Source organism: Equus caballus, chromosome 18 (assembly GCF_041296265.1).
Source record: "Equus caballus isolate H_3958 breed thoroughbred chromosome 18, TB-T2T, whole genome shotgun sequence".
Classification (NCBI taxonomy): domain Eukaryota; kingdom Metazoa; phylum Chordata; class Mammalia; order Perissodactyla; family Equidae; genus Equus; species Equus caballus.
The window spans coordinates 7,062,692-7,087,900 of NC_091701.1; the positions used below are offsets into that span (position 1 = coordinate 7,062,692).

Genomic DNA, 25,209 nt, shown 5'->3' on the forward strand with positions numbered 1-25,209 from the left:
TTGGAAGGCAAAATTTAACTCTCTCCCAGAGCCAAATCAAACCCAATCAGTTTCCAAAGTCTGCAGAGAAATTGATACTGTATCCATAAATGTCAAGTGGTTGATTTCATCCAGTGTAATAACATGTCGATTCAGTTTTTAAGAATGGTCATTTCTAGTCATGTAGTCTAGAAAATTCTAACTGGTTAGCAGGCATGGTGATGTTGGGCCATCAAAGTTTAAGACACCTAGAACTTTCATCCAGTTCTATAGATAAACATACTATCACTAGTCACCGGGTGAGCCATTACCACACACAAGGCTAAGGAGATATGACTTAAGAATCACATCATTCTTATGGGGTTGGTAATTTTCTTCATTTTTTATTGATGAGGAAACTAAGGTTTGGAGAGATTAAGCAACTTGCTCAAAGTCACACAGCTAATGAGGGTTGGAGTCTGCCATGGGATCCCAGAGGCTGAACCCACAAGCACACACAGTGTGATGAGAGCAGAGAGAAGGCTTTCTGCACAGGACACTTTGAGACTTCGTGATTCGTCTCCTTGTGGCCATTGGATCATATGTTGGATGCTTGACTTTGCACTGACCCAGATCCTGACTGACTGACTCTGTTCTTTTTACCATGTTCAGGCTGCAAATGGAAACGTGAAGGCCCATTAATTTTGTTAGTCCAGCCAGAGCTGCTGGAGCAGAGGACAGGTCCCAGGCTCCCAGACCAGCCCTCTGCCACCCAGGTAAGCCAAACTGTGCACACTCACTGCACCAGCTACAATTTCATGTCAGAATCCTTTACCCATGAATTAGTTTCATTCGCTGCATCTAAAAACCTCACCAGAGGGCCTTCTATCTTCCCTAAATTGCCATAATCTCTCTCAGACATGTTGCCCTCGGTACCCTTGTTCTTTCATCTCTGGATGTTTCCAGGAAGCACAGGCACAAAGCCTCTGTTTTAGGTAGAATTTCTTAGGTTCTAAGAGGGGCTGGTATGAAGGGTAGTGATCGATTAGGACAGAAGCGATGGATGTTAAAGTGGCAATTTGCACCCCATGAACATGAGGCGGGTAATGACCACATTAGCATAGCCAGCAAGTGTTACTAGCACAGTGGGAGTGTGCAGAGGTGCCCCGCTGTCCATTCGGACCCTATTGGATGAGAAAGTGAACTGATACCAAGGGATGAAACAAAAAGCATTGAGGCGGTGCTGGAATGACACAGTTCTCACTTAAAGGGTTCCAGATGACAAAGTGTGTACAAGGGGAGCTTTATTCGTGGTCTCGTCTGTGCCTAGGTGGGGATGGAGTGACTATGCAACTCCACAACTGTGAGACAGGCTGGAAGCATTATCATAGCCCTTGTCTGAAAACTTACAACTCCAAAACAATGAATTTACATGTTCCCACCTCGGTACCTTGAGTAAAAAGGCCCACAGCATCCTCTCACAACACCATGCATGTGTGAGAATGGTGACGCTGGATCTCTTATGAGGTCTGTGTTACTGACATTTTTTGTGGCCTCCATCACAAAGTAAACTCTCTCATGGAAAGGAATTGCTGTATCCTCCAATACACATCCAGACACACAGACATAGACTCAAACACACAGGCACACCTATATATGCACATAATCACAAACATTCACACACACACAAGTATTATAGAGAGATTCTAGTACAGTGAAGAATGCAAATGAAATAATAAGAATGTGTAGGGAGGACTTCAGCTCGTTAATTGTCTGATCTGCCTCTGCCCTGTGAATAAGTTCATAAAGCCATCAGAGATCGTTGGAGGTGATCCTTCAGGACCCTACCTTGGACTAGATCTCGTTTCATTCCATTCCACCCTCCATGAGCCTGAGTCTCCATCTGACAACCTAAACTCAGTCTTGCTTCTGGCCTTTTGGCCGTGGTGTTGATGCTGTATCTCTGAGATACCTGATTCTAGAGTTTCCCCAGGGAACTTAGATGGGGCTGACCCTCTGGCTGTCCACATCATTGCTGCCCTAGGAATGATCAGTGGTTCTAGTTCTGGCATCTGGAATCTAATCCTGATACAGATCAATGGCCATGGTTATTGGTGTGTGTACGTTTGTGTGGATGTGTAGCTTTGGGCATTACTTAGTTTACTCAGACTGTCAAACAGAGGATCGTTTATGTGTTGCTTTATAGGAAAAGTCCAATTTAGGCAGTTATTTATAAAAATAGGTTCAAATCTTTACATGGTTAAAATGAACTCATTTTGTTAATCAATTCAGAAGTCTCTTATCTGTGACCATGGTTTGAGTACCCAGATAGTTCCCACGGGCAGGCTGGTTTCCATTACTCAGACATTTTGGGATTGAAAACATTGTCCTTCTGTATACAGCAAAGTGGGTTAGCATAAAGCAAAAGGGGCTAAGAATGTCAACCATGAGTTGATCATCTACTATGCAATAGACACTTTATACACATTACTCCTAATCTTCTAATAATCTGACATGAGGGGGAAAATCCCCCTATCTTCCATCAAAGAAAAATCTAGACTTTTTACACTGGCTTGCAAAATGTCTGGCTGGTTTGCTAGAAGTAAAAGGGGGCCAGGGGATAAATGGCTAATATTTATATCTTAATTTCTTTAATTTGCAGAATGATATTTCATATACAATAGCATATGTTAGCAAATATGATACTCAACATAGGAAACCTGCTATGTATTCAGTCTGACTTGTATTAGCCTTACCCTAGATCATTTTGTTTTTGTACAATTATTTCTTCTTTTCAATGATTCCCTCAATGATTTATTTCATACTTTCCTATTGTATACCCTTTCACAAACCATTTTAGTGCTGCTTAGGATGAGTGGATTGTAAATTACTAATAAGCAGCTGCAATAATCACAATGAAACTGAGGATTATATTTGTCCACTCTTCCCATGTGTCCCCAACCCTTTCAGTTAGAAAATCCTACTTGGGTCAAACCTGCACCCCTCCAACCACGTATGCAACATTCTTTCTCTTATTCAAGAGTATGAGGACTGGTACCTGAACAGCTTCTGCTTTTGACAGACAGGAAAGAAGGAAATGTCACTTCAAAAATAGCATCTTGCCTGCAGCCCCCCAGCACAGAGTGGCCTGGTTACAAGGCAAATGCTGCAGCAGGCAACATGCAGGTGGAACATCTCCCTGGGAGGAGCACCCCCCCGCCACAGATGTGGACGCTGAGAGCTCAGGAAGTGAAGAGGCGGATTTATGTATGGGGCAGGGGAAGAGTAATGGAGAACCACTATTGTGGCTGCTGCTATTTCTTATTATTAGCATTATCATCAGTCATTAACGATGTTCTTACCAAAGTTGAAGTTCCTGCTTATCTGAAAGCTCACTCTCTTTTGGGGAGAGAAACACATGAAAAGATTATTTGGATAAAGTATGCTATGCCCTTCAAGAAGCAGTAGTAGGAAAATAGGAAGATGATTAATTCTGCTGGGATGATCTGTACTTTAGAGATCTCGATATTCAAATGAGTCCCAACACAGGAAGCTCACTACCTCTTCAGTTACTAGATTTACTGAATTATCCAATAAATATGGCTCTCATAGATCTTAGTATCGATGTACATCACTCTTCAGAATGACTATTTCATTTTTTAAATTGCCATAAAGGAACTGCTGATACATTGAACTCCTTACCCTCTCGAATTTTAATATAAAATCATACTTTTATATAAATTATATAAAATAAATAAAAAATAAAATTTAGGATGTATTCACATAGAAAAGGTAAATAAAAAGATAGGACTGTGTCTCTTAAGATGTTTTAAAATGACATTATGAAAGGGAATAATTTTTAAGTATATATAGTAATTTGTCAAAATTATTTAAGATGTGAAAACTGTCCTCCATTTCTTTCTCTGTGTGTGTGTGTGCATGCGTGAAATGTATTATATTTACCCGGAGTCAGATCTGCAGGAAAGAGATTCCGTTATACGTTGTGTGATGTTTCAGTTTCAGTATTTAGCTCTTTCTCTATTCATGGAAGAATGAACATTTCCTTTTAAACTCTAAGAATTTACCTGTCTCATCCAAAGTGTTGTGTTATAGAACATATTAAGCAATGCTGGTTGAGATTACTACTGGTTATTGATATATGCATCAAAAATTATTCCACCTTGTTTAATGTCAAGTGACCACTGGGGAATATTTGCATTATTGTAGGGAGATATGTGAGTCTTAGAAGGCAACTGCCATAAAATTCTCTGTGACACAAGGTTACTTTTTGTTTAATGGAGTCCTTGTAAGTGGAGAACTGTGATAGCATAGTCACAAATTCATGTTTTCCTGGAATTATTGTGTATTAACCAGAGGACAAATTTCTTCCTGTAGCACATCACACAGCTGGCTCCAATCTGAACATGTACTTTTAGACATGCAGTATTGTTTCATATCCTTAAAATAACGAAGGGTGGGAGAAGGTACTGTGTATCTAAGACATCCAACAGGCGCTATAACGTCATCTTGCATTTGTTCAGCCCTTTTGCCCAAATGCCACCTTGTAACCCATCTATGAAGCATATTCACAGTTTTCCACATTAGATATAATGAGTCGTCTTTCCTCAGCGTGTCGTTAATCCAGCAATTGCAATTTTGAAAAGGCTGTCATATCATCTTTGGTCATTTACAAAGAGCATTTTCTAGGAGCATTAGTAGGTGGTTAATCCTTGAAAACTGTTTGCTGGGAACAAATAAATGAGGTATTACACCATCTTTTTTCCCCTGACAACTCTGGCTGCCTTCCCCAACTTACCTCATTCATGGCCCCCTCTCCAGATCTGCAGCCACCCAGCAGAATCATTACATGGTCTGCATTGCTGTGGGTGTTCTCCTCATGCCAGGCCATTTGCAGGGGTCACTTTTTCAGTTGGGGGCTAAGGTTTAGCTGTTCTTATGAATACGTGTGCTATATAAAGACAGCTTTAATGAGCTATGGGCAAAAGATAATCCCCAGCAAATGCATCAATTCCATGGCTTTCAAGTCAAATTTATAATGATGGAAAAGTAATTTTGGAGAACATTTCAGTTTTGTCACTGTGGAATGAGACAGTCAGCACAAATAGACAACGTATTACTGTTGAACATTTACAGCAAGTAGAGAGCTGGAGGTTCAAATCGAACGGAGCTCTGTCTTCCAGAATCACCCTGTTCAGTTTCTTGGACAAGACGAGCTCACATGGAGCAATATTTGTAGGGACTACGACAAAACATAGAGAAGAATTGCTACCAGTCCTATGAGATGACCAACATAGTGGAAAGGGAACACGGATGTGCAAGAGATCACTGCTACCTGAAGTGAGTGAATCAGGGGAAGTATTGTGGACCTGGGGTTAGATTCGAACTAGATTGTAAAAGATGAGAGAGAATTTCCAGAAGTGGAGATGTATGTGTTGAGAGGACATCAGGGGATTGAGGAGATTTCCAGGTCATGGGGTTACTATGAGTAAAGGCTTAAAGATGGAAAAGTGTTAAAATGCATAGCAAGTTATAGTTGTATTGAACCAGTGGCAGCATTGTGCTAGGTGGTGTGGAGGACTATGAGAGGTTCTTATGCAAGGGCTGCTATGCGCAGTGTCCTCACTCAAGCAGAGGAGCTCAGAGTTACATGTGTGGAACTATAGCAGATTCCACAAACTCACACACGTAGTGTAGTAGTTTCCTAGGGCGGCCGTACAAATTACTCCAAACTGAGTGGCTTCAAACAAGAGAAAATTATTTTCTCCTAGTTCTGGAGGCCAGAAGTTCAAAATCAAAGTGTCAACAGGGCCAGGCTCTCTCTCTGAAAGCTCTAGTGAAGATTCCTTCCTTGCCTCTTCCAAGCTTCTGGTAGCTCCTGGCAATTCTTGGTGTTCCTTGGCTTGTAGCTGCATCACTCCAGTCTCTGCTTCTGGCTTTATATGACCTTCCTTGTGCTTCTTGGTGTACTCTCCTCTTTTTATAAAGACACCAGTCATTGGATGTAGAGTTCCTCCTCCTTCTAGGATGATCTCACCTTGAGATCCTTAACTACTTTCATCCACAAAGACCCTATTTCCAAAAACAGACCACATTCTGAGGTTCCAGGTGAACATGAATTCGGGGAGGGGGGACACTGTCCAACCCACAACAATAAGTCTATTTGTACACAAGATAAAATGTAACCAAAAGAAGACAGTTTGATATTGTAGTCCATACATATCCTTCCATTGAATAGAAGAGTGACATGGTTCCTCTGAAGCTTTAGATCAAGTACATTTTTCTCTTATTTGCTGATCCATATTCTATTGGATGTCTCACTCCCAAATAAACTAATTTTGTCTTAAATAAAAATTGATAGAGGCAGGTAAGCCCCCTCCTTGAGTATCTTCACAAGACTCCTGCAAGAACTCCTTAGAATTTAGGGATTCTATACTTACTACATTATTGCTCACTCTGATATCACATAAATTCCTAAAGATTTTGAACTTGTAAAACCATCAGAGGCTTACAACCAAAGTTTTATCCATTGGTAGCCTTTTCATCATACTCTAATTTTAAACTCTTAAAAAATATTTCTGGCTGTCTCCTGAATTAAGATTTGGGTCAGGATCATAAAATATCAGTTAATATCATTACCTGTCCTCTAGTCACACTGGCTCCAAAGGTACTACATTTCCTTAGGCTTCTCTTCTCCTGAGTTAATTATAATTTGCTTACTCTGAATTAATGGGCCCTAGAATTATATTGACCTTATAATTTATCATCCAAACCAAAACATTTTTGAAAGGGAAAGTTGACTCAATTAAAAATTGCACTGGAGCAACAGGTGTAAACAAGGAACTTATCTGATCAAACCCAGAAGATGCATCAGCCAATATACTAGTCTTGCCTTATCTCCTGTGTCCCAAACACAAAAGTCCTGTATTTCATCCAAACAGATGCATTTCTGTTATTTTCTGGAGAGTTGAAAGGGTATTATTGGATTTTTCCCAAAACTCAATCTTGTGACTTGCCACAATACATACTCAGCTAATGTTTGTTAAAAATGATATAACATTTACTTACTGACAGCCAGCATTTACCGTATACCTACTCTGTGTCTATATAACGTGCACACATTTGAATAAGATGCATCGTTAGAGACTCAGAGAAGTTAAGGGGCCCTGAAGATGCACACAACAATTAGAGCCAGGCTCAGGATTGGACATAGATTCCTTAATTCCAAATGCTGTGTTAATTCTACTTGGTACCTCTCTTAAAAGATTCTTTAACTCTTACCGGATAAGAATGAGTCTGAATTTGGTGCCTATGTCCTGTTCCCTTCTAGGTGTAGAATCCGTTACATCCCTGATATCTCCTTGCCTTCTTTCTTTAAGTCTTATCTCTTATATCTTTGTCCAAAACTTGCTGCTAGTTGAGCCTTTGGGTAACAACATGTTTGCTTACATGGAAATCTTTGTTAGACAACATATTCATTTAGTGGAATGAGGTTCTTTGTTAGACAACATATTCATTTAGTGGAATGAGGTTCAGGACTCTATGTCGGCAGTAAAACAAATTGCAAAACAAGCTTATGCTTCTGAAAGTCAGACAAAGTCAGTATTTTGATCGACTCATTTTGGCTGGCTAGCCAGTCCATTCCGAAATGAACGAACAATGCTCTATTACCTAGTGTTACAAGAATAGATGTTGATAAATGGTTTCTGAGATTATGGGCCTTCAGCAAGATGTCCAACATAGGATTCCATCCTCAAGCAAGGCCTCAGCTTTTATTTTGAAGCTATGCTCAAATGATTTTCTTGGCAGTTGATTTAAACAATGTGTCAATGGCTAAAAATCTGTTCATGTTAAATTCCTGGCCCTCCAGGTGGTTTACCTTGTTTCCAAACCCAGGTACGTTTTTCTGTCACGTTACCTAGTAACCTGAATCTACTCACAAGAATGACAGACTCTTCATCTATCCTGGGAGTAATTTGAACAGCACCACCCCAACAGAGGAAACGCTCAACTGTTTAGAGGCACAAAGGCCCCACGCTCCTTCTCTTACCTTAGGCAGCTAGCATGTCATAGCCTCTGGAACACGCAAATACCACTGGCCTAGAAAATAACCTGGGAGCACGAGCAGGGCTATTTTGATGGTACTTATCATCTTACATTTGAGGGAAGAAAGGTGCCTTTTGGGATTCTAAGAAAGTCTTGGTCAGCATTCAAATTTGCTTCAAATAAGGATTCAAAGATTGTTAATTTGACCTCTTCTTATATGTGAGGTCATTGGGGGTCTACAAAGATTAACACCTCAATGAATTCCTGCATCACTCTCATGTAGGTTTTATCAGCTTTTACAGATGTGAACTTTAAGGCTCATAGAGATAAAATGCTGTTCTGGGTGACACCACTAGTAAGTCTCAAGGATTCAAAATCAGATTTCCCTAAATCCAAGGTTCATGCTCCAAATCTGTTCATAAAGGAGGGTTTTATTAAGCACTCTTAAATTAAAAGAGACTCAAATGGAACAATATAATCCTGATCCAGTTTGAATCAAAAACCTTCCTTCCCCTTGGTGCTGGCCCACTGGTATAGTGGTTAACTTTGTGTGCTCTGCTTTGGTGGCTCAGACTTCATGGGTTTGGATCCCGAACCCATGAACTTACACACCACTCATCAAGCCATGATGTTGCCGCATCCCAGATATAAAGTAGAGGAAGACTGGCATGGATGTTAGCTCAGGAACAATCTTTCTGAAGCAAAAAGAAGATTGGCAACAGATGTTAGCTCAGGGCCAATCGTCCTCACCAAAAATAAATAAGTAAATAAATAAAATTCTCCTTTCCCCATAATCTTCTTATCTAAATCCATGGAGTATATTATATAAACTGACAGCACTGTATCTAGTGTTGTGTAAGCAAAGGTAGTTCTAACTGGAAAACAATTAATTCAGAGTCCACTCTGCTTATTATTATCCAGTCTGCAAGAACTTTGATAAATAGTGTGAAATTATTTCCAAAACACATTAACTTATTTTCTTTGGCTTCTTTTTCTTGTTTAAAAAGGAACTCATATAAGTTATTGAACAACAGAGCAACACACTGAACAAATCCTTAATATCTCCCTTCATCAGGGTCATCCTGATGAGAGAAAGCAAAGAATTACGATTGTCTTCAAGAACTGTGATTGCTACTTTTTCAAGTAAGGCAGCTGGCACAATCTGTATTAGCAAGCAGGTAGTGCTTTTGCTGATTATGAATGAGTCATGTAGTGGACAGGACATGGGCTTTGGGTTCAGATGGGTCCTTAGCAAATCCCAGCCCTGCTACTCACATGGAGCTGGGTTCTTGATTAACTTCATGAGTCCTATTGTCTCATCTTTAAGTGGAGATAAACTCTCCTTTGCAGGGTTTATAAAAGTAGCAGGCACAAAGGTGGCTCATGGTAGACACTCAGTATGTGTTGCTGGTACCATTGTTTCTAACATGCTCAAAAGGTAGATTCAGACAAAACATACAAACCCTGCAATCCCATCAAATGGTGCCTCTCATTCAAAGGTAGCCTCTGTTACAGACTGTCAGAGTCCAGCTTGGTCATTGCATCATTAAGGAACAACATCTTCTCTGTTTTCTGCATTTCAGCAAGACTTTGGCAATTAGTAACAAAACCTTACCATAACTTGGTATAATTCATTTATTACTATAGTTATATTTAATTTCAATATCAAGATTTTAATGCAAAATAAATGGAGCAAAACTCTTTCAAACACTCTAAAAACTGTCAGAAAGATAAAAGCATTAAAAATCAGAACTTGTAACTGAGGAGAAATCAAGATGAACCCTGCTAAGATTTAAAGATGCATGAGTGCATCTTTAAATATACGCACATATAGGCACACATATGCTCCATGTATCTTTATTTGAATTTATTTCAAGATGAATGTTTATATATCTTTAAATCTATACATATATACACATGTCTTTAAATGTAAATATCTACGCATGTGTGTACATATATATGTATATGTCAAAGTAATTTATCAATTCTAGCTTAAATAATAAGATCACATTCTAAAAACAGAGATTTCATTCACATCTCCACATTTAAAAAAGATCATCTGTGGGGCTGGCCCTGTGGCCGAGTGGTTAAGTTCGCACACTCCGCTGCAGGCGGCCCAGTGTTTCATTGGTTCGAATCCTGGCTGTGGACATGGCACTGCTCATCAAACCACGCTGAGGCAGCGTCCCACATGCCACAACTAGAAGGACCCACAACGAAGAATATACAACTATGTACCTGGGGGCTTTGGGGAGAAAAAGGAAAAAAATAAAATCTTTAAAAAAAAAAAGATCATCTGTAAACCTCCAAGTTTCCAGAAAAAATGGTTTACAATGTGTTCTTACTGATTTTGCAAACTTAAATGCCTCAAAAAGTTTTTGTAATTGTGCAGTTATTTTTAAAACCTCTCCACAATGTTATAAGAAAGAGTACATTTTCTTACATGAATATTTGGCTTCTCACTACACAAAATTGACATTTATTTTTATGACATTATTATTATTACAAAAGGCATTTATTGAGTTGTCATTTAATTGTTTCAGAAATTATTCATTAAGTGACAAATCTATATCAAAAAGAGAAGCCCAACACACAATGTGGAATGAAGGAAGTGTGTTTAGAGGAATCATTTGTAACAGATTATAATTCCCACCAAAGAGGAAGAAACAGGGCTCAGGGCATCCTGAGCAGCTGCCTCTCCCAGAAATGTTCAGAGAGAAGATGACCTCGACTCAGCTGGGCAGGGGCCTTGGTCATCACCTGTGACTCACCTGAAGTACATTTGCGTATACCACATATAGCAGCAATAGCAGCTACGGTATTTCTGGATATGAGTGGCTTGATGGAACAGGGACTAAGGGACTGGCCTCCAACCAGAGCTTGCAAGCAAGCACAGGACCTTCCGTCAAATTGTCTGTCTATTCAGGTGGCTTAGGATGCTCCTTTAAGGGTATGACTTTTTGCTGCCTCTGTGCACACACCTGCATTCTTAAATTCTCACATACTTATAACACTCACACAAACGCAATGTCTGAAACACAACATAACATGTCACAGAAATGTGCACTGGGTGGGGAAGGCTGGAGGGAGGCCCAGACATAGAAACCTAAGGCAGAAAGGATCCACCTCCTCAGAGTAAATGTGGCTGTGTATCACGGACCTCTCCTCTTGACACAGTGCTCTCCTTTCTCTCACCTACACTCAGATTCCTTCAGATTCACAGAGGTTACCACACACAGTCAGGCAGCTGAGTTGTCAAGAACATAGCACTAACTTGTTCCCACTTCTCTGCTTGGTCCTTATCTCATGGTTCCTTCTCTTTTATTTCACAGTCTATTAATTAGACTCTGGCCCTCCATTATTGCAGTGTGTCATAAATGAGAACAGAGAGGACAACATCGTGGATGAACCATTGCAAGATCAAACTAGTTACTGGAAGAAAATTCATAGCACTTATTCTACTGACAGATCAGAAACATCATGCTCTCATCTATATGCCCATCTGTGCATACCCTTTATTGTGTACCTTCCATGCATTTATCTTCCCTCTGACTGGGATATCTACATTCTACTCTTGAAGTCTCCTTAATTTACTGCATGCAGAATGTGCAGAACAGATGCTTGATATCCTAAGTTACAATCAGGTAAGACAGGATGTTGGGTCCCTGTCTCTGGTAGAGATTTTTTGCAAGTCCATCTCCCTTCCCACACAGCAAAGCACCTACGACATTCAGGTCAAGATAATTTCAGCTTGATTTTTATGATTCCCTCTTTCTACTTCCAACACTTAAAAACAAAACAAAAAATATTCCTCCCTTTTTTGTGGGATTGTGATTAATTAGCAAAAAATTCTTGAGTCACTAAATTAGAGAATTATTTTCAAGGCTAGAATCTAGACAAATTTTGAGATATCATTCGGCTCCTCTTTCTCGATAGCCACCACAGCAGCAGTGGAACCACTGAGTCACAGGGCAGTGGGAAGGATGTGTTCCCGCGTGAACAGTTGCAATTGGTCAGAGATTTGAAACTTAAGGTCAACTCCTGCTCACACTCTTATTTTGCTTCTGCCCTCTCTTTTTATTACATTAAGGCAAACAAAACTGAAAACCATACTAACAAGGAGAGAAACCTGTTGCTATATCATGCTTTTCTCCTTATTATCAACTGCTATCACTGTAACAGTAAACTTAATGAAGGCTGCTTTCCTTTGGGCTTTAGTTTTAAGCACTTGAGAGACTCTGCCCCTCCTTGAGGTCCCTGCCAGGCCTGGAATATTTCCATCTGGCTAGAGCAACCCAGATACCCAGAGCTTCAGACTTTGGCCTGGAACCCTTCTCTTAGGCGTCAGTGACTCCCTAGGCTCTCCCCCTACTCTTCTGTCTGCTAGCGGGACTCCCAGCTAATTGTCTTTAAAGAGCCTGAGTGGGTAACAATCTTTGCCTGTAACCACAAGGAGATCTTTCTTTCTCCACTGAGCATTTAGTTTATTTAAAAAAAAAAAAAAGCTGACCTTAAGATTGCTTTCCATTTTGTATACAAAGCTCAAAAGAAAGAAAACTGAAAGCTGGTGTCCTCTGGGTGTCTTCAGCAGGTGTACCACATGCACCTACCTTTAATAGTGATAGCAATTAAAACCCTTATTTACTTGCCACTGTGTAATGCTTACGCATATTAACCCATTTATAGTTTACACAGTGGTTCTCAAAGTGAGGTCCCCCACCAGCAGCACCAGCAACACCTAGGATTTTGTTATAATTGCTAGAATGCAAATTCTCAGGCCCACCCCAGACCTACTGTCTCAGAGCTCTGCAGCGGGGCCCAGCAATCCATGCTAAGGGGCCCCATGGGACATTTTCATACACATTCGTATTTGAGAATCTCTCCCTTACAGACCACATGAGGTAAGTACACTCATTGTGCCCACTTTACAAAGGAGAAAACTGAGCCGCTCAGGGTTTTAGTCATTGATCAAAGTCACAGAATCTCCACCTGTAAGACTTCAAAGCCTGAGATAATCTATATTTTAAAAAAAGAAAAAAAATGACAGTTAAAGACTAAATGAATTAAGGGTAGTTAATAAGTTTCTCCCTCTCAGTCATTATATCTAGCTAATATAATTCAATAAATTTACATTAAAAAATCTAATGCTTTGATATGTGTTAAAGTTGAGATATTAACTCCAATTTTTCCTAATCTGAGGTGGGTATCTCTAAAACCTAACTGGTTTATACACATTGGAAATACAATTATAATGCAATTTTCCTGTGGACCACTAAGTACTTTAACAATAAGACTAATTTAACAGCAGTAGATTTAGAAGAATTAATTTTAAGTGGATCATCCTCCTTACTTTGATATCAGCTGCTGGATCTTATCCTATTACAAATGCAACCAGTTTGTAGGAGACTGAAAACATCTGCTCTCCCCTAGAAAGTGTCCATATGAATATTAATCTTGAGGACTACATGTTGCCACATGTGTAAATGTGTGAAAGTATTTACTCCTTAAAGAGGCTAGACGTCATGCTGGGAAGTTCTCTGAAACATCTCAGCAAATTCTAGCATTTAGAAGGGAAAACAGATGGGCATCAGTGAGGAACTTTCAAGGGCTAAGTGTGGAGCCAGAGGGCTGAAGGGAAGCCTGCTGGTTCTGGGGTAAAGGCCGTCTGTTGCTTCCACAATGCTGATTGGCTACTTGTTCCCCTTTTCTACAGAACCCCATCTAGAGATAAGAAAATCTAAGGTCAGCAAAAGGGCTTAAGACAGCACCACGGGGATGATTCAAGGGAAAGACTAGGTTTTAAGGGCCTATAGGTGTTTGTTCCAAGCTGGATCCACAGTGAAACTCAGGCTTTATCTCCAGGTGTTTCCCATTCTAACCCACAAGGCAGCCCATAACCAACAGGTCTGAGCAGGAAAGTGTGGAGGAATGAATGCAAAGGGCGTGTAATTTTCCAGATATTTGCCTGCTGTGGATGGGGAGAATGATCACTACAATGAGGTTAAGTGACATTTTCCAGGTCATACAAGCAGCCAAGGGTGCAACTGGAATCTGACTCTAATCAAAAGCTTCTGAATTTTCCTTCGCATCTTGTTTCTGTTGGTCTGGTACATGGTGATAGCTTGCTTTTGCATTGGTAGTCTCCATTAAATCAGGGGCAAGATTCTGAACATGCCAAGTTGTTAATTGAGTTTTTAAAATGTCCAACTATGACATGAATATCTCTATTAAAACCTTATATGTGTATGTGTGTGAGAGGACACAAAGGAGAAAACTGTTAACAAAATCTTGAAATATATGTGATAGTATTCTCTTACACATAGTCTTTGTTATTTAACAAAAGATTGTCCAAAGAAAGTGATTAACACATAATGATACTTGCTCTGGTCTTCAGTTAAAGAAAATATGTGGGGGCTACCAGTCTACAATCTCTAGCCAGCCTCACTCTCCTGATTTATCTTGTATAACTGAACAGGGAAATCCTGTATCTAAATTTATTACTTCTGTGCGTCTCAGATACATCTTATATATCTTCCTTTAAGATTTTGCTTATAGCATTTTTCCTGCTGTGACCACTTCTTCCTTCTTACCATTTTCTCTCCCTAACATCTTACATTTATTGAGTTTTTATTAGGCACACAGCACTTTGTAGTTGGTGGGAAGCCAAAGTAACTTAAACATGGTCTCTGCCCTTTTGACTCATCTAAGTCCCTCCCACTTGTATATTCCCAAGCGTACCTTCTCCGCAGTTTCATGCACCTGAACTGCCTTCAGTGACAATTATGCTCCTATGCTGCGTTGAAGTGTCATTATTTGTCTCCTTAATGGTTCTGCACATTCATGGAAGGGATTAGCCACATCTTAAAGCCCCTTTTTATGCCCAACACCTAGCATAGTATTTGGTGTATAATGAGAGTTTAAAAGATATATGTTGATGGTAATGAGATTCTCGCCCTCAAATTGTTTTCTGAAATTGGTAGGCTTAAAATACTACATCAAACAGTGATCAATACTCAGGATGTTCTAGGCCAAATTGGCTGAATAAATGTGTATGAATCATGAATACCAGAGAGCATGTCTCAGAGAGTTTGGTAGTCATTCAAGGATGAAATTGGGGAACTGATGGCCTAAATGTATAATCCATTGTTTCAATTGACCTCTGCTTGAGAAAAGTGCTGGGTAACATATGCAAGCCCTTCATAATAAGACAGACTCCAGAAAGCTATAGGAAATCGCAGACCATCATATTGTATAGGTCAAAGGATTCTATCATAAAGGACTACATGGCTGATATATTTGGGAAGAGGCAACATGATTTTTATAAGAGAAAACTGTAACCTGAATATTAATAAAATGCAGTATATTCATAAGGGAGTGAGAGGTTAGTGAGAAGGCTTGAATCAGCCAGATGAAGAACAGCTGAGTATGTGGAGACACTGGACTATCAGAAAGCAGCCTGACCGGCAGTATGGAAATTGTGTCAATGAAGGAAAGGGATCAACATCTCTAGTTGTTGTTAAAACATTTGAAAGACCATCCCGTAGTAGAGGAGGTAGATATATTTATGTCCATGTTACATAAGCAAACAACTGGGGTTCAATGTGTAAACACTGGAGGGAGATAGATTTTTGATTTTATCTGTATCAGTCTCTCCCAACTCTAGTCCTGATGATCTGTTTTACAGAATCATCAAAGAAGACCTGCGCCAGATAGCTGGTTCTAATTTATTTCTGAAAGAATTGTGAGCACATCACTAACTTCAGAGTCACCGGTAGGAAGAGTCTGAAGCTAGTTGACAAGGATATAACTTGTTAGGAATACATTCTGGGTATCTCCATGCCCACCAAGTCTTCCCATGAGGCTCACTCTACTGGTTTAGCCCAGATGGGACTTGAATTTCCGTTTAGGTTTAACTTAGCAGGCTACTTCCCCACTGGATCAGAATGTTTCCTGAATCCCAGTCTGGATTACACTGGGCCTTTGTCTGAGAATATTGGGTCTTAATTCTCATGCCATCAAGCACCGCCTCAGGTATTATCTAGTGATTTATGTGCTTAGTCTTTATGGACAGATACAGCTGGGTTTGTATCTTGGCCCATCACTTTACTACTTGTGTGATATGGGTCAGGCTCTTTGGTCTTCCTAAATGTCAATTTCTTCTTCCATAAAATAGAAACAACTGATTAGGATTATTTAGAAGATATTAAGCAACACCTTTAGTAGTCTTAGCAGAGTGCTACTCATACTGAGTGCCAGATAAAGAGTCTCTGATCCATTTCGTTGGGCATTCTGGGATATAGACACCAGAGGAATCAACCAAATTCTCTACAACCCTTTGGATGCTGTATTCCGAACTGCTATCATTTTATTTGTAAGTGCCAGCCTTGCAAAATTCCTCATTCTAATCCTGGCCTCAGCTTTTTAAGCTTCTTTTTTTTTTTTTTGCTAGCAGTCCATATCACCGTGGTCCTTGCATTCCTCATGAATGAGCCTGCCTATGTTATGACATAAGGAATGATTAGAATGGTACCATCATGGCATATATGACCTACATCAAGCACAGGCTGATTGTGAATGACTAATGAAATGGAGATTTGGAAGAGGTGAGTGAGATGTAGGTAAAGCAGACCACTAATATCTTCACCAATACTGCGGAATCCACCAAGAACAGATACCTGTCTAAACCCAGTACCCAAGAGGGTCTCATTAGATTTCTTTGTAAAAGACAAGTAAAATAAGTTATCCTACAAAGATGGATATGGCTTCATCCTTGATAATATGAGGATTGAATTTAACAAGTAAAGGCATATTATTAGGAGAAAGAAATTGAAATATTCAGTATTCTTACAGGTTGCTTCCTGTTCTCATTTTCTGTTATCTTTGTAAATAAAATGCAGAAGGGGCAGTGCAAAAATCATCAGTTTTTAGGTGACATTAAAGTCTCTAAGTAGGAAACGCTTGGAGTTGGATTACAGAAAGAGTTTGTAGGAATGCTTTCATACAAGTGTAAAAGTGGGCAGGAAAGGCAAATATTTTATCCAATATGCCTCAATAAAGACTTAAAAACTAAACTTGATTGAGAATGGAGATCTGTAGATCAGGTATAAAACGACTTTGGGGACTTAGGGAAGACTCCACTTTGTCTTTGCACACTGTGGGTTTCTTGTGGTGAAGTTCCAGGATATAAAAGCGTAAGGGAATTATGATATATATCATCTTTCACATCCAAGAAACATAGTGAAGGGTGATAGAATTTGGGGGCTATAACAGTGGAAATTAACTCGGAAGTGAGTGAAGCACACTTTTAACATCTACTAGTAGAGCCCATTTTATGGGTTGAAAATCCTTGTAGTTGCTTCTTGCCTGGTCATAATAAGAACTTAATAAATACCTGAGAATTCATTGACTGGTAACATTACACAAATATGCCATTGTAGCCAAAATGACTATGAAACCTGACTTTAGGGAGGATATTGGAAATAAGATAGATAATATTTTTGAATCCTTATACCAGATTCTTGTGTCTATACCCAATATACTTGGCATAGTTGATTCTGCCAGAAAGATGGGGGAAAAATAAAAAAGCTCACAAGAAAGAAAACTGAAACTTTTCATGAAATTTTATAAGAGATTGAAAATATAGAGGTACTCCAGTCTGATATGAGAAAAGGAAAAGGATCCAGACTGACCTGGACAAGATCAGGAGTAATGTGGTTAAGGTGATTTTAAAAAAGGACACCATATATTAAAACACAAGCACAATTGGCTTTCTTTGATATTCAAAGTGATAAATATCAGAAAATGAAGGAAAGTGCCAATGCACATAGAGAGGAATGCATTTTTCAAACATTTACCCGTCATTGTATATACGAAACGTGGATGTATTCAAGAAGGATTTAAAGACACACACGGGACTCAGGACTGACAAGGTAACTCACGGATATTATGGGGACAGTAAGTGTTTTTCCTGGCATATTTTTCACAAGGACTGGTAACAGGACACTGATCTGGGTGGATTCAATTAGAGAATTAGAGATTCTTTTGTTCCAAATAAATTTATCCACTTTACCGAACAGTGGCTAATGTTGCCGCTCAAAGAGAGAATCTTCGTATGTGTATTCTTCAGGCATGTCTACAAATCAACCAGGAAGAAATTTTGGATCTGCTAAGATTCTACAATTGTTGCTAAGTTTGTCCCTGAGACACTTTCATATCTGATTATTTAGTGAAGTGGGGGACTCTGGCTTGTTCATAAATCATGATGCATTGCTAAGCGACTGCCTGGTGGCCTCATTCGTGAACATTCCATTCAGTGCCAGATCAGAAACTTTACAAATTAGATTTTTAGGGCAAGAATATTTGCTACTGTACATTGGACAAGTTCATTTTCAAGATTCTTGTTCTGAAGCGAACTTTGTAATATAAAATAAATCTCTTGAGTACTAGTAAATTGATATCCCATCCATGACACGCACTGTAGTTGTAATGTTCGGTACATCAACTTTAAAAAGTATATAAACTCCTTATTATCTAAAAATTGAAGATCGTCAAAAGACCATATGAAAGTCTCATTCAAGAGATTCTCTACTTCCTTGATACATCACACTTAAATAAGTCAATACTTGATGTTTTTGAGTATTGACTTTTTCTGAAAAGTTAGAACAATTTAGACAGTTTTATAAAAACCTCTTGTTTGGCTATTGCTCTCATCTTGTTTACCAGACTTAACTCTGGTGAATCCGTAGTTTTACTTCGAATTTTAAATTTAAAATAAAAACGAAAAAGAGAAACTCTCAAGATAATCTATTTATTCAACAGGATAATCTGGTGAAAGTACCAATGAATATTGGCCACAAGTCAGATTTCATATATGTCCATGAAGTGTTTGGGAAAATACTCTGACTCTGAGTTTGATGGGTGTTCTTGAAGGCCTAGCCAGTTTCAGAGAGTTTGAGCACTACTTACAACATATAGAAATACAGCTAGATATTATTGGTGCTTTCTCGTTTTCATACTTTAGCAATATATGAATTAAACAATAGGGGTTAATATTATTCTTACAGACTGACTCTGACAAAATTTACATTTAAGGTGAGAAAAGTAAATCAATTTTGTAAGAATAAAAAAATATCAAGTATAGTAAAGGAGAAATAGAATGTACAGCTTTGCAATCAAGTATATTTAGGAATAAATCCTAATTTTTTATTCTGGCACTACCAGTGTCTGATTACATGAGCTTGGGATAGGTATCTGTGAGCCTCATGCCTCTCATTCAGGGAGATGTTCATATTATATCTCTAGAGTTGAGAGAATAATGCTTTTTTATATATCTGGAATTACATTTGCTTACAAATGTGATGTGTAATTGGTGTTCAGTAGCTGTTAGTTTCCACAACATAGGTACAAGTGGACACACAGTTTTCCAAATATGAGCCTTGTTATATGCGTGACTTATTATGGTGTTCTCGCCCAATATCACTGCATTTTACTCTTTAAACTGGAAGTTGTGATGCTCTCTCCACAAGTCTTTTCTCCAGCCAGTTTGCAGCTGACAGGAGGATCCTGAAGCTGCCGCCTCTCCCAAGTGCACCGCAGGAATGCTAAGTCTATTTGGGGGAGCCAGAGCTTATCCCTCCTTGCTGTGCACCTGGTCCCCTGCTTTCCTCCTCTGCCCACCCAGCATCTTTTATCTCTCCAGAAACACAAAGGTATTTTGAAGGTGAGTAAGGGACGGGATATTCTCCTCCCCTCCCATTCTGGAAGCCTGAGTAATTCTGTAGTTCTTTTAATAACCATTCAAAAATTAGTTCCTGCCATGTGTCCGGCAGTAACGGGCATGGAGGCTACAAGAACCTGTAAGACAGGCTTCTGCCTTTAAGCAGCTTGGAGTTATTTGGAGAGACAGGTAAACCAAAAGAGGCAAGGAAGTGAAATAGGCCTTATGTCTCTATTCACTTATGCCAAAGAAATTGTCAGTCCTTGAAATACATCCTGATCCAGAGGGTAGGCTGGAAAGAGGGCATTTAGTTCTAAAGAAAATGAAGCTATGGCTTTTAAAAAAAATTTAGATAAAATAACTCAAAACTTCAATTCAATCTGAAAAACAACAGTTCTGATTGAAAATGCCAAAGAAAATAAATAATCCCACATCTATTTGTCTCCCTAAAGTCAACATAAAACCTTAAAATTTTTCCTCAAAATGAAGGTGGTCTTATTTCTCATTTCAAACAAAACAAAACAAAACAAAAACCTGTGAAAATTTATGGAGTCTTCAAAATTTGGAAAAAATAGAATAGTTCCCAAAACACTATTTTTAAGAAGAAAATCCATGCTCTCCATGAATATTACAACCTAATATTACAAGCAACCCAGAATAAAATGACAATAATAATATTCCCAAGATTCAGTCTGCCATAACTAATCTTAATCCTCAATTTACTATTGTTTTCATTTAGAAACAGTGATGGGTAGGCAATTGGCAAATAACAATGAATATAAAATAGAATTTTTTTTTCCAACGAAGTGAGACCAACACAGAAAAAGGCATGTGCAAACAACAATTTGAAACCATACTGTCTTGATTTAAGAGGGAAAACGACTAGGGAGATTATGAGAAGGGAAGATTATGCTGTTGATTGCCAAATCTTCACATTTTATGGACATTTAGAAAAAAATAAATATTTGATGATGTTTTTCCCTAAACTAGAAGTGACATAAACTAACAGATTACTTTATTTGGTGCCTGAGCTTCTGAAGGCTCCACCGGGTGCCTCTTGCTGTCTGTCTCCTCCTCCCTTTCCTCACCTCACAGTCGGACACAGGTTTCCTCTGACACTGGGAGGTTGAGAACTGGGCCCAGGGGTGGGGAAGGGAAGTTCTGTATTACAACTTGGAGCAAACTGTCCTTCACTTCCAAGCTGAAGTTTGCTTATAATTACAGAATAATTCTAAATTTTATATTTGTTTTATCACTTTTGTTTTCAAACCTGAGATAGAAGCTGTTAAGCACAGTGACTTTAAAGTCAGACCAGACCACAGATTCCCATGCCACGACTCACAAATTGGGCAACTTTGGTCAAGTTACATAACTGAGCTAGTTGAGTCATTACAAGATATGTAAAGCACCTGGTATATAATAAACAAATAAGTAAGTAAATAAATACATACTCAGTTAACACATTCTCATTAACAATCACACTCTGTGGTTTGTTTCTGTTTTTATAGATGAAGGACCTGAGGCCTAGTCAGTGAATTACCCAAGTTACCAGAAAAGGAGGAAAACTAAACTTTTTGCAACAGACACCCTAATTTCCCCAGGAACTGGAGCCGTGCTGGAGTAAGACTTATATACGCTCTAATTATTTCTGAATGGGCACTCAGCAGTTATTGAACTACCAGCAATCTGGGTATAGGAAAATGACAGAAACGTTCCCTGGTTACCATGATCACATCTCAGTTTTATTCATCTGAAGAGAAAAGATGTCCTACCCAGATGCTGTCTTCTTGCTTGTACTGTTTCCAGTTGCGTCCTGTGTCACTAAACATCAGGCTGTAACTCGTCACCCAGTCAGAGCTTCCGTATCTTCCCTGCGTGGCCACTGCTGTAATCTCCACTCTGTTTCCCAGGTCCATCTGGAGCCACTGCTGAGCATTGGAATCTGCTGGGGACCAACCGCCAGTTCCTGGAAGAGGATCAGAAAGAGAGAGAGTTGTAGGAACATCTCACATAGCCTCAACTTTCAACTCTCAAAGAGAAATGAAACAGTGTTCAACTAAGATGCCTTTACCCCCAAATATGCCCTGCCTCTGGTCTTAAACCCCTGGTACTTTCTTGGCCCAATTTCCATTCTCTTCCTCCATCTAATTCCCTTTCATGGGCTAAGGTTCATCTCAAATGCTGTTTCCTCCATGATTCTTCCTCTGTTTCCCCAAACATTACAGTTTCCGCCTTATGGATTCCTACTGGAATTTGTTTTGTTTTTTATTTTCTTACAACCTCAACCTTTAACACACCTTATATCCTCTGCCTGTCTGATACCTCCTTCCTCGCTTCTTTTTCTTTTCTTCCTTCTTTCATTCCTCCTGCTCTGCTCCTGATCTCTCTCCAAATACAAACTATGAACTACCATGGGCCAGACATTGTGCTGTGGATACAAAGATGAAAGATCACTGACTATGCCTTTGAGAGGTTAGCATTCATTCATTCAACAGATGTTCACTGAGCACTGGGAGCATGCTGGGTGCTGAAGAATGAGAGACATGCAAAGAAAAATGTGTAATGTGATGTGAAAGGAAGCCTTATGAGAGGTAAGCACAAGGTACAATAGGAGCACAGAGGATCAGAAAGACCTTTTAAAGACAGTGACAGGGGAGCTGAAACCTGAAGCAAGTACAGTCATTTCCCCAGCAAACAAGGTTGGGTAGTGAAAAAGTGGGATAGAGATCAACCAGCAGTGAGATAGGCAAAATCTCAGACAGGCATGAGAGAGTGTGCTGCATTCTAGATCTGCATGTGATTTGGTAGACTCGACAGGCAGGAGAGGGGCATTCAATGTGCAACAAAAGCCTTTGGGCATTATTTGACACCGTGGAAATTTGCAGAAGATCAATGTTAGTTCTTGCTTAGTTAGGAGACTTGTGAGCTAAGTTTTCTGCTTTCATTTTTCATAAGAATAAAGAAGTCAGTATTCGTTTTTACTGACTCTAGAGTTTACACATCTTCTGAGTCATGAGTGGGAGCTGTTGCACACTGTCCTACACCACAGGTGGGGACGGAATGAAAGCAACCCCTTTGTTAAGGATCTTGCTCAGGGCATCAGCTTAGAGAGTTAATTGAATTTTTAATTTAGAGGAATTAATCAATACATTTCTTTTTATTTCGACCCATATCATTAAAAATATTTTTAGTGATGTTCCAGTCTACGTTCCCACCATTTCAGGAGGAGTCAATTGGAGCTTTCCTTGGTAACTGAGAACATTTCTGAGCCCCAGCCCTCAACTGCAGAGATAGCCTCTCATCTCACAGGGTACTGGACATGCAGACACAGGAAATAGAGGACACAAGGTAGATCCTACTCTGGCCATAAAGCACATCTCACGAGTTATCTGTTGGTTTTCTCCCAGTAAATAGCTAATCCTTAATAGCTTTTATTTTAGAAGGTTTGTTTCACTCCCCTGAGAATATTCAAATGCAGGGGAAGGAAGAGAAGGAACGTGCTCAGCACCTGCTGTGGAATGTATTTTATTAAGTGTTTTGCAAGACATGAATATAGTGGCCGATACTGCTGATATTCACTAACATTCTCTCTTCCTTCTGTAGCAATAGGACTGTAGTGGGTGCCTATCTTAGCTGCATTTTTCAGCTCTCCACACTATTGTAGTTATGGCCATATGGACAAGTTTGCTCCAATAAAAATGTCAATGGGAAAAAGATACGCCACTTGCAGGCCATCATGTCTCTTCTCCGCTTGCTTTCCCCTTCCTCTACTGATGGCTGTAGTTGACAAAAAGACCCTAGATGATGCCAGAACCATAATATTGAAAGATCCTCGATCACTGCATCATCATGTGGAAGAAAGCATCTGCTAACTTGAATACCCGCCCCAAGCTGTAGTATGAACAACAACTAAACACCTATTGGGTTTAAGCCTCTGTACATTGCAATCTATTTGATACCACAGTTTAACCTACTCTAATGCAGATACAATATCCTGTGAAGTAAATAGCAGAATTCTCAAATTATAGTTGAGAACACTGAGATTCAGCATGTTTAGAACACCTGGCACTCAGGATTCAGGCATAGCTATTTGAGACTATTATGTAACAGAAAAGAACGTTTCTAAAAACCCAGAAAATCAGTAAGGAGGAAAGGCCCTGGGAGGAGGCATTTGAGCAGAGATTCTGAAATGCCAGCTCCAGAAGTAAATTTTTGTCAATTAACTCTGTCTTCACCAAAATGTCCATAATTCCCAATCCATTCCACTGTCTCCTAATTTCTCAAAACTAACAGGAAGGCTCAAGAAGAAGGAGATTTTACATCTCCAAGAAATCTAAAATTATTCTGAACCCATTCTTTCTTTCCACCCAATTTATCCTGCTGTCCATTTCATGAGGCCTCTTTCTTCTTAAGTGAAAAAGCAAACTTGTATAAAGTCTATGATCTCAAAAACTTTAAAACGTGATAGAAAAGAAATTTGTATGATGGTTTCTTTTGAGTGGTGGAAGTATGAGTGATTTTATCCTTTTACGCTTTTGGCATGTAATGTATTTTCTATTATCAGCAGCATGTCTTTCTTCTATAAACTGAAAATCTCAGTATTCATACTTATGTGTTTTATTGCATAAATAATATATATGTAGCAATTTGAGCTGGTGATATAAGGTAGAACTTGTGACTTTTTGTGTGAACATCACTATTTTTTAAATTAAAATCCGTAAACCCTTTTTTATCCCCAATAGTGCCCAATTAGACTTCCTAGTCATGCTTTAGAATTTTTCTTTGATTTATTCTAATAATTCTTATCATATTCAGATATAATAAGAATTTATGTTGAGGATGGAAGAAAGAAAGAAACTGACAAGGAATTTCCCCTACCATCTTGCAAAGAACGAAATCACAAAAGAATGACCAAAAAGCAACTCAAACTAAACCAAAATGAGAAAAGAGGGAGAATTAATGCTAAAAAGATTTCTTCAAATTTATCTTAAAAAAAACCACATCTCCCTTTTATCGACAGTAAAAAGCTTAGTTTATTAATCTCCCTGAAATTAATCAGGATAGAATTGTTAATGTTAGCATTCATTAACGCATCAAGTTAAGAATTTTCCAAATCCAGGAGCCTCAGCCTAAGCTCTTAAAATGGAGGGACACTATCTGGGTGATAATTGCCAAGGACTCTTTCCCTGCTGCTGAAGATGCTCCCTGCATTACAGCTAATAGGCAAGGCACCCGGGATTGCCATGGTTGCTATGGCAAACATTTTGTTCCTTCCACCAAACAATAAATGTGTTTTCGCAAATGATGAGAATAGCCTGAAGATACTATTTGCAGTTGCCCTGAAGACACACCATGCCCACACTAGCTTTCTATTTCTGAATTATTCTCTAAATTGGGGGTGTAACACACACAGATACCTGTATTTGGCAAGTGGAAGGTGTTAACTAAGGCAGTGCCATCTGTAATTGTCA

At 39.1% G+C, this 25,209-nt stretch overlaps 1 protein-coding gene across 2 annotated transcripts in view; it reads right to left on the reverse strand.

Annotated features, from left to right (window-relative positions):
• CNTNAP5 (contactin associated protein family member 5) overlaps positions 1–25,209 on the reverse strand; it is a 775,716-nt gene that overhangs the window by 565,544 nt on the left and 184,963 nt on the right. For both annotated transcript variants that reach the window (XM_014732391.3, XM_070241766.1), the window contains exon 3: positions 21,511–21,704. In XM_014732391.3, the coding sequence (XP_014587877.2) occupies positions 21,511–21,704 (194 nt within the window). The remainder of the gene's footprint in view (positions 1–21,510; positions 21,705–25,209) is intronic.